Below are 10213 nucleotides of genomic sequence, written 5' to 3' on the forward strand. Positions count from 1 at the left end.
GGCACAATAGATCATTTGGTCGCAGTGCATACCTCTACTTAATCTATCTATCTATCTATGCATGATCTCCATATAATCAAAAATCTGCGAAACCTGGAAAAAAAATTGTTCCCCTCGTCTTCGTTTTCGGCGATTTGGGTCATATGCTTTTAAATTAATACAATTTATATATAGGGGTCCGTGATTTTTTAGTCCCGGGCCCCGAGTTTTCTCTCGACGGCCCTGGATGTATACGATGCTGGCCAAAAGAGGCCTGAGCAATTCGCTTATACTGTAAAAAAAATTTATATATCTTTTGCAATTTTTTGTAATGATGACAACGATTTGAGGTTAAACACCAGTAAACAGCAGTATATTATTGCAATAAAATGGTCAGTAAAATAAAAGAACTTCACATGCATTAAATATACACAAAGGTCATTTAAAATAATATCAAAATTTCAAACCTTAAGTCCACTAAGCAAGGCATTATTCAACAATATCAATATTCACATAAAAGTAAGTCTGTGCATATGTAACATATTATCACCACAAAGTGAACTACTCAACTTATAGTTACGAACGATTTTTTAGTCTAGGGCAAAAATAATTTGAATACCTGTGACTAAAAAACGGGGTTTTAGTTGTATGAACTTTCTTATAATCAAACATACATATATTAAATTTAAAAAAATATAAGAGGATATCTAAAATGGATATAAAAAAATACTGGATTTTAAGTGAAAAAAATTTCAGAAAAATTATTAAGAATATATTTTACTTCTGTCAGGTAACTTAAGAAATTCGTTCAGAAGTAATAATTATGTGTGCGTAGAACATGTGTAATTCATGTTGCCATGCACCTTGCTTAGTGGATTATTGAAATAGATTAGAAACATTTTAATAGCCACATATAAAAATAAAGAATTGTGCAATAAATTTTCTAATCTGAATTCATTAAATATTTTGCACATTCAATGGCGCCTTTGAAATTCAACACAATTTCGAAGAGGTTTTCTAGTTTTGAATAGTATGTGGTATGTATTTTAGTGCGCTTATTTTTATATTGAACGCCATCAACCATTTTTGTAATGACATATGATATCCAGAATATATTAGTGCGCGGCTCAAAAGTTTCCCAGTTATTGCTGTAATTAAATATCCGCATATTAATTATTAACTCAACCAGCAATTAGCAATTAAAAAATACCTTAATATGTCACGCATCATACGGTAGATGTCAAATTGATAATCACCTGTGGCAGTGAAAAGCTCTTCATCACACGAGATATCATTGTAATGGCAACAATTGTCAAAGGTCATACGTGAAAGTGTATAGTCGATTAACGTAGCTCTAACCCCCTTTGTAGGCACAATGTATGCCTGATTGTCTAATGTAAATTTTAACTCCTTCATATTTGTATTTAGTATTAAAATATTTCCCCAATGTAAATCTCGATGCTCAAACTGATATGCTTGTTCAGCTACAGCTAGTGTGAGTATGACCTGGAGAGGGATATTGAGAAAAAAAAATTCAATTGAAAACAGTAGACTTCGAGCTTCCTGCAAACAAAAGTTCCCGAAATATTTAGTAGTATCTTATTTCTGTAACGATTTTTTTACGAATCTTCAAAGAAAATTATATGAAGTGGTTGACACGAACTCGTAAAGAAATTTCTGTACGAAAAATAAAGAAAATTCTGCTGAAAATCCTTCAAACAGCAGCATTACTTTCATTGATTTACCGATTTCCTTCCGAAATTTCGTAAAAGAATCGAATCATTTTAGAAAATTCAGAATACTCTGAAAAAATGATTTGCAGAGTTATTACGAAACAAAAGTTATCAGTATAATTTTACAATCTTAAAAATATATGCATATTTTTTTTTTAATACCTGCAGAAGAGCAAAGTATGCTTGTTCAGCATTTTGAAATTGAAAACTCTCTAAGTCTCTGCCGCAAAATTCCAACTCTAGTACTATATAAATTTGTGTTGCATCAAAGATATCTGGATGATCATTTTCCGAACCTTTTTCCTCATCAAACGATTCCCACAATTTTTTTAAATGCTGCGGATATTCTCCTTTAACACAGGCAACCTAGAAATAGACAAAGTAAAACATGTGTATCACGTTCATCAACCTATTCATTCTACCTTTTTAACATTCACAAAACCATTTGTCATGTTTACTATATCTTTACGTAAGTTGGCTAACTCCATCGATATGACTACCTCCGTCAATACTTGCTCATAGGTTTTTTGTTTCTCGCCATTAACTTCAATTTTGCCCTCAATCGGTATAACTTTCATTACAGTGCTACTTGCGTCTGTCATCTTACGTTTACTTGTTGCATTTAAAAATACCTCTCCATAAGCTCCTTCACCAATTTTCACACAATAAGGCATTTTATTAGCAGAATACAATTCTTCAAATGGCAGAGGAGTCTGTTGGTTACAACGCTCCAAAACTTTCTCTTCCCACACATCATCGGTTACGGGTGTGGCATCAACTACACGACTTTCGAATTCCTTTTTTAAATATATAGATTTTCTATTACCCGCAGCAGTGCCAACAAAGCCGATATACTCTACAGAAGTGTTGCGATTTCCCGATTGCCGGTTGATCAAGGAACTTGACCGTTTTTCAACTGAATTTTATATTGATCATTACCAATTCAAGAAATTTTAAAGTTTAAATTACCTTGTTTTCGTCGCCACACGCTGAACGATTTTCGCCATTTTCCTGGTTGCAGTGTAAGACTTGGAATGCGTTGCTCCGTAATTTCTTTGTGCTTTTGGTTTGTATGATCTAACGACGGCTTAGTTAACGTTTTCCCTAATGAGTTTTCAACAACCGGCTCAAAGCATACATGCCTTGAATTGGTTGCGCGTATGCCAACTCTTGTCCGTTTTAACTTTTTACCTAATGTGGAAGCAACATCATGGTCTTTAGGTGCTGTAGGATCATCCGGTTCATCGTAGTCTACGATAATCGTAGGATGTTTATAAATTTAACTTTTATATTAGTATTTGTCTCTTATACATACCCACTACAGTAATTGTGGGTTTCACTGGTGTGCATTTTACATAGCTTTTGTCTTCATTCACAACACACAATTCCCGATCATTAACAGCGTTCTTCCCTTTATCAAAATATAGCAGTCGCCAAGCACCTATTGGCGATAAAGAGCATTTAAACGGATCAACTTTGAAGCCACGATGCACCTCAGGCGTTGAAATTGAGCTGGTTTTGCGAGCTTTATCTTCAAGGTTTAAAGAAATTTGGGTCGTTTTCAAAAGATCAGATTCATTGGCTTTACTATTTATGCTGTTTTCAACACTTGAATCTCGATTAAATGATGCATGTACTTCCTTTTTCAAAATATTCAATTCACGCAATACTCTAGGATCGAAGAAATACATAAAAAGCAGCTCCACACAGTAAAAATAAATAAATATAAACAAATACAAACGGTCTTGGCTCCAATAGCTTGTCAAATGAATCTAACCAGGCACCATCTTCTAAGGTACTGTCCATATGTAAACTTCCCTCAGAATTTCTACTCATATCAAAAGTATATAAAATAAAATTTTAAACTAATATTTTGGCACAAATATAAAATATTGTGGAAATACGCGCCCAGCTAAAATAAAAAACATTTGAATATTTGCTTGTGATTGACAGCCAGTTACATTCTTCACAATCAATTGGTGCAATCAATGCGAGGCAGCATTAAGCATGGGCTACATATGCAAGCTGAAATTCTACTTTAATCATGTGTACACACATATTTTAGTATAGCTATAGCATTCATTTGCATGAACCAATTAGAACAGATCTGACCGGTTGAGAAGCAGCCATTTGTAATAGCAATTGAGAAAAAAGTGTGTGGCATTCATAATTTGGAAGCTTGCTATTTTTTTTTTGCTTGTGGGCGTGGCGAAAACCAAACCCCCCCTCCCGCGCCCATTTTATGGAGGGCATGAACCGCCATTCCCAAATATGCAACCGCTGACCACCTAGGCCCCCTATAGGTCCCTAGGGACCCCTTAGCCAAATGGGCAAAAATCACAATCACCTGCGTTTTCGCCAATTTAAAGCAAATGAAGGCACTGGCTTGTACCTGCACTCAGCGTTCTCAAAGCGTGGTATAATATATGTTAAAAGAGAGTATGACAGCGAGCCACTATCTATCGACGACATGGAAAACCTGGAATATCTTTTAAAGAGTGTTCAAAAAAAAAGCAGGGAACAATTGTTGTTTTCGTGCTTCCCAGGATCATAAACAATGTAATTTGGACAACAGAGAGAACCTGCAACAAATTTGCATCAACAACTGCGAGTAGAAGTAATGGCGTAAATCTTAAAACTCTGTTTGAGCTGAATTTTTTTGCCTTTTTCCTTTACTTTTTTAAGTTAATTTTTTCACCCTTTATGTACTGTTTAGACCTAAACAATGCCAAGCTGCCTTATGTTCGTTTACGTGCTTTTACGAATGTGCTTTTTATTTCATTGCGCTGCTCAGTCAATTCTAAGAACTATGATTTATCGTCATAAAGGTCATGTGAGTTCCGTGGGCAATACTCATGCCACAATTAGGGCCGGTTGCTCAAAGCCTGGTTGACACTAATCATCGATTAACATCGTTATCGACGTTTTCGACTCCATTCAAATAACATGGTGTCGGTAACGTCGATAACGATGTTTAACCGAGGATTAGTGTCAACCAGGCTTTGAGCAACCGGCCCTTAAAGTTCTTCGCAAACAGAGAAGTGGCTTAAAAATTTGTCATATAGACTCTCAAAGTCTGAATAATAAAATTGATGAGTTCAGATATATTATTGAATCCTCCTCTGTAGACATAATATGCATATCTGAAAGTTGGTTTAAACAATGCTACACAGGTAATCTATTTGAGATGAATGGTTACAATTTGTTTATTTTATATAAAGAATAGCATTAAGGGCCGGTTGCTCAAAGCCTGGTTGACACTAATCATTGGTTAACATCGTTATCGACGTTTTCGACTCCATGCATATAACATAGTGTCGGTAACATCGATAACGATGTCTAACCGGGGATTAGTGTCAACCAAGCTTTGAGCAACCGGCCCTAAGAGCAGATTCATTAGCAATTCAAGGACCGACGATGAAATTGAGTACCTTTTTATTGAAGTTGTACAAGGCGTCGATAAATTATTGGTTGGGTGCATTTACAGACCTAATCGCAATGTAAACAATAGTCAATTTACTGAGCTTCTTCACACAATCACGTTGCCGTATTCAAATATAATTCTAACTGGTGACTTTAACTGTAATGTTCTATGCGACGACTCTTTGCCTAGTGAACTGCGGACATTGGGTCTTAACCTTGTGAACTTCACCCTTCCTACACATTATACTGCAACAAACAATACGCTGTTAGATCTTTTCTTTGTTAGTGATGTTTCAAAAACGTTAATGTTTGACCAATTGTCCGTGCCTGTCTTCTCAAAACATGACCTAATATTCCTCGTTTATGACTTTCAGTCTATAACCTCTACCCTAACGATCACCTATAGAGATTTCAAAAACATTAATTATGAACAGCTTGGTACGAAGATAAACACAATAGATTGGTCTTGCGTATATTGTATGGAATCCGCAGAGGATCAAATAACCTATCTAGAAAATAATCTTACTTTGTTATTCGATGAGTTTGTTCCTTATAAAAAAATTATTACACAAAAACCTCAACATCCATGGTTTAGTATCGAAATAAAAGACCTCATTGTTAAACGAAACAACGCTTATAAGCGATGGAAACGTTTCAGACTTTCCTTCTTGTTTGAAAGTTTTTGTTCGATCCGAAATGAGGTCGCGAAAAAGATTAAAAATGCAAAAAGGCTATATTATGAAAAAAAATTCTCCCAAATCGTGGGAAGTAAAGGTAATTGGAAGGAAATAAAGAAGATAAATCTAGTCAGCAAACATGTACGTGACATAAACATAGATGATATCACTAAGCTTAATGCTGATTTTGCTTCAAACTCATATGCCTCTGATAACGAAATAGACGGTGATTACCAAATCCGTGATAATGAATGTAACTCCTCGTTTAAGTTTGTATGTGTAAGTCAGTTAGATGTTTTGGAATCATTTTTATCAATAAAGCCCAATGCCGTCGGTCTAGATAAACTTCATCCAACATTTATAAAATCTTTGCTCCCTGTTATGCTGCCATTTTTCACACATGTCTTTAATACGATACTCACAACTTCCGCATATCCACCCAGCTGAAAGAAGGCAAAAATTATCCCAATACCAAAGAGTCATAATGAATATAGACCCATCGCTATCCTTCCTTTTTTATCTAAAGTTTTTGAACACATTCTTTATAAACAAATGAATGAATTTTAAACATCCAAAAATCTATTATCACATAAACAGTCTGGATTTAGGAAAAATCGTGGATGCATTACCGCTTTAACCGATGTGGTTGAAGATATACGCGCTGACCTCGATTCAGGAAAATTTGAATTTTTGATTCTCCTAGATCATTCTAAAGCTTTTGACACCGTAAATCACAGGATATTATGTAGAAAACTTTTCAATAATTTCAATTTCTCCTACCACTCTGTAAAATTATTAGCTCTTACCTAGCTGGACGCTGCCAAGCTGTATTCGCAAACAACGGCGTTTCAGACTTTATGCCCTTGAACCGTGGCGTCCCACAAGGCTCCATTCTGGGCCCTTTGTTGTTTTCATTGTACATCAATGAGTTACCAACTGTGATAGGAAAGTGCAATATACATATGTACGCTAATGACGTCTAAATTTATGCAAACTCCGATATTACTGATGTCAATATCTGTATTTCGTTGTTGAATGTAAGTTTAAATAAAATTAACTCGTGGGCTGTTGAAAACTGTTTGTTTCTTAACCCGTCCAAGTCCAAATGTTTAGTTTTAGGGAGAAGAATTATTGAATACACTACGCTACCCAAACTATACATTAATGATATTCCCATTGATTATGTCACTTGTGTAGGAAATCTCGGTATCACTTTCAACAGAAACTTAACTTGGTCGGATCATATTAATACATGCTGCGGTTAAGTGTACGCAATGCTTCGTACCCTTTGGGTTACACAACATTTTACGCCACTAAAAACCAGAATGCTTTTGGCTAAATTGTATCTGATTCCATCTCTCCTTTATGGCTGCGAACTATTTGCAAATTGCGACTCAGTAAGTAAAAGGAAATTGAATGTTCTATTTAACAACATAGCCAGGTATATTTTCACTCTTAAACGTAGTGATCACATATCTGAGCATGCCAAGAAAATCTTCGGTATCAATTTCAATGACTTACTCAAAACTAGAAGTCTGCTCTTATTGCACAAAATCATTTATACTAAAAATCCGAATTATCTATATAACAGAATATCCTTTTTGCGTTCAAATCGTGGAAACAAACTAAAACAACCTGTTTATAATTGTTCGCTATCTGAACGCCTTTTTTTTGTGCACACTACCCGCCTGTGGAACTCACTGCCACATACTTTGCAGGATTTGCGTAGCGCGATGAGGTTCAAGGCTACCCTGTTCAAGCACTTCCAAACATAATGCAGACTGGCTTTAAATTCGCTTAAACTATAATTATATGAATCTAATCTATTCACGAAATGTATAAATTAAATTTTTTTTCTTTACTCTCTATAACTATTCTACGCTATTCCACATTTTTAACAACTATTATCAATTTGTTTTCAAACTTTAATTTCTTAATCTACAATGTTACGCGATTAATATTACTGTTTAGTTTTAAGTACTCGTTTTATTTAATTCGTTTTTATTTCATTTTATCAACTATAATTTGTTTGCTTAATCGAACCTAATACATCATAAGAATCTATTTTTCTTTTGTATTAGCGAAATAATAAAATAAATAAATAAAAATAAAAACGCAGGAGAAACTTGGAATTGTACTAAAATGTATAATTTAATTGTTAAAGTTTATATTAGCGATAAAAAAAAACAATATTTCAACAATGGGTCAATTTCACAGTGCGTAGTTAACTAAGAATCGGCAGTTAACTACAGATTTTTGTTCTGGTTAACTGCCGTTTCTGAGTTAACTACGCACTGTCAAATTGGCCCAATATGTAACAAATTCACAAACCGAAACGAATTTGCAGGTAATAGTTATTTACGTTGGCGGATGTATAACCCAACGAGCAATTATCCACAATATTTTTGCGAATAACTACTACGAGTTATTTGCAAAAATACTGTGGATGATGTAAGAGGTTTCGGCAAGCGTTATAGTCCCAAAGCGCGGCCGAAGGCCGCCTGCACATAAAGTAGTTATCTGCAAACATACCGTCGATGGCGTAAGGTGTTTTGGCCCCCTTTCTTTCGCAACACAGAAAGGAGAATTCTACTAAGTAAGGGTTATAATGCCTAAGCGCGGCCGAAGGCCGCCTTCGCAGAAAGTAGTAATGTACAAAAATACCGTGGATGGCGTAAGGGGTTTCGGCTCCTTTATTTTGCGACACAGAAAGGAGAATTCTACTTAGTAAGGGTTGTAATCCCTAAGAGCGCCAGAAGGCCGCCTACGCAGAAACTTTTTCCCAAAACTACTGTGGATAATTGCTCGTTGCGGTAACCACCGGCCTCTTCTTCATTTGACAGTTCAACGTAAGTAACTAATACATAGCTGCAAATTCGTATCTCTTCGTATTCGTATTTCTTAACCCAAAAAAATAGCAGCAACTCGCAGCTCTCTCTCGTTCTTACGCTCTTATTTTTTTGGCTCCTGCTAATTTCTTTTAGTAAAATTTTTTCTAGCAGAAACTAGCAGCTATCAAAATGGATAAACGAAAATTCGCGCAAAATATTTTCAATAGTCAAATACACCGATCAGCTGTTTACTTGCTAGTTTTGCGTTTCTTTACTATTTCTTTATTTCGTTCTCTGTGAGCGTAATTCTCTCAATTATCCCATTCTTCTTCTTCCTGATAATTATCTGCTAGAAAAGAAACAAAGCCTTTGTTACATATTGTTGAAATATTGTTTTTGTTATCGCTGATATGAACTTTAATAACTAAATTATAAATTTTAGTACAATTCCAAGTGTTTCCTGCGTTTTGATACAAGCAACTTTGAAATGGAGACCCCCGATTCGGGGATTAAAAATGGTATCATTGGAGAGCTGGAGTCCTCCACTTTTCAGATATACCCACTTTTAGGTGCGGGTGCCTTCAAGTTTTTGAAATATTTAGTATTAAATTTTTTACTTGCTTAGTAAGCAACACTACGTATTAGACAAATCAACACGAACATACACCATATAGACTCTTTTTTCTTAGCGTAAAAGCATATTTAGCGCATTTAGCTCTAAATGCTACTCTAAATGTACATTTATCCATACAAAATTCGTCACCTAAATGCAACTCCATTTTTGCATTAAGAATCTAAATGCAAAAGCAACCCTTTGATCTTCCAAAATTTCCACAATTCTAACATGGTTTAATGAGATAAAGTGGCAACATTGCTTTTTCGCGTATACAGTGGCTGGCTGCGTTTAAGTGATCGCCGATCGAGATTTCATTTATTATTTTACATTATTTGGATAAAGAAAAGTTACGCAAATTCAACATCGATGTGATGCTGATAGAAATCTGGATCAATTTGTGATCAACTCTGTTTTTTTTGTTTCCTAATTAAGTGAGGAAATTTTAATTGACAGCACCGACAAGTGAATATATACACAAACAAATGTTCGGTTATGGTTAAAACAATTCAAGTTATTGTATTGAATTTTTGGCTTAAAATTTATTTTTTCCTTTTCAGTAGGGTTTTTTGCACATAATCTTCTGCGTGAGAATTGATCGCAATAGATACGGATCTGAATAAGCGACTGGAACACGGCTGTTTGTCAAAAGCATACCATGAACGAAAAATACTTTGTCTTTCGTTCATGAAAAGCATACGTGGGGTGTTCACAGTTCGTTCCAAATAGTGTCTCAAAATGTAGACGTCTACATTTTAAGACGTTTTCTAACCGTAAAATCTGTGGAGTTGTTGTTTCCCATACAAAATTGGAAAACGACGCCGTCTACATTTTGTCACACTCAAAGGTATGTTTTTTAAGCGTCTACATTTTGCAACCTCGCAGCAGGGTTGCATTATGGCAATACTAATCACATTTTTTTTATTTATTGGGCACGTTTTCTGTATTTGCATTTAA

General features: G+C 35.1%; 1 protein-coding gene across 1 annotated transcript; it reads right to left on the bottom strand.

The window, feature by feature from the left end:
• Nucleotides 1-332: 332 nt before the first annotated feature.
• On the bottom strand, nucleotides 333-3685 carry Haspin (haspin). The gene is made up of 7 exons (XM_017626438.1): nucleotides 3454-3685; nucleotides 3028-3383; nucleotides 2682-2963; nucleotides 2135-2628; nucleotides 1875-2078; nucleotides 1190-1485; nucleotides 333-1127 (listed from the first exon to the last, which is right to left on the bottom strand). The coding sequence occupies exons 1-7, from the start codon at nucleotides 3546-3548 to the stop codon at nucleotides 923-925; spliced, it is 1932 nt and encodes a 643-aa protein (XP_017481927.1). The 5' UTR covers nucleotides 3549-3685; the 3' UTR covers nucleotides 333-922.
• Nucleotides 3686-10213: the final 6528 nt, after the last annotated feature.

The sequence above is a fragment of the Rhagoletis zephyria genome, unplaced genomic scaffold (genome assembly GCF_001687245.7).
Source record: "Rhagoletis zephyria isolate East Lansing unplaced genomic scaffold, Rhagoletis_zephyria_1.1 Rzeph_scaffold_00003, whole genome shotgun sequence".
Classification (NCBI taxonomy): Eukaryota; Metazoa; Arthropoda; class Insecta; order Diptera; family Tephritidae; genus Rhagoletis; species Rhagoletis zephyria.

Coding starts and splice junctions, on each gene's coding strand:
- Haspin (XM_017626438.1), bottom strand. CDS start 3,548: ATGAGTAGAAATTCTGAGGGAAGTTTACATATGGACAGTACCTTAGAA. Junction 2,079..2,134: donor GTTTTGTGAATGTTAAAAAG/GTAGAATGAATA, acceptor GTCTATTTCTAG/GTTGCCTGTGTTAAAGGAGA. Junction 1,128..1,189: donor ATGATGCGTGACATATTAAG/GTATTTTTTAAT, acceptor ATTTAATTACAG/CAATAACTGGGAAACTTTTG.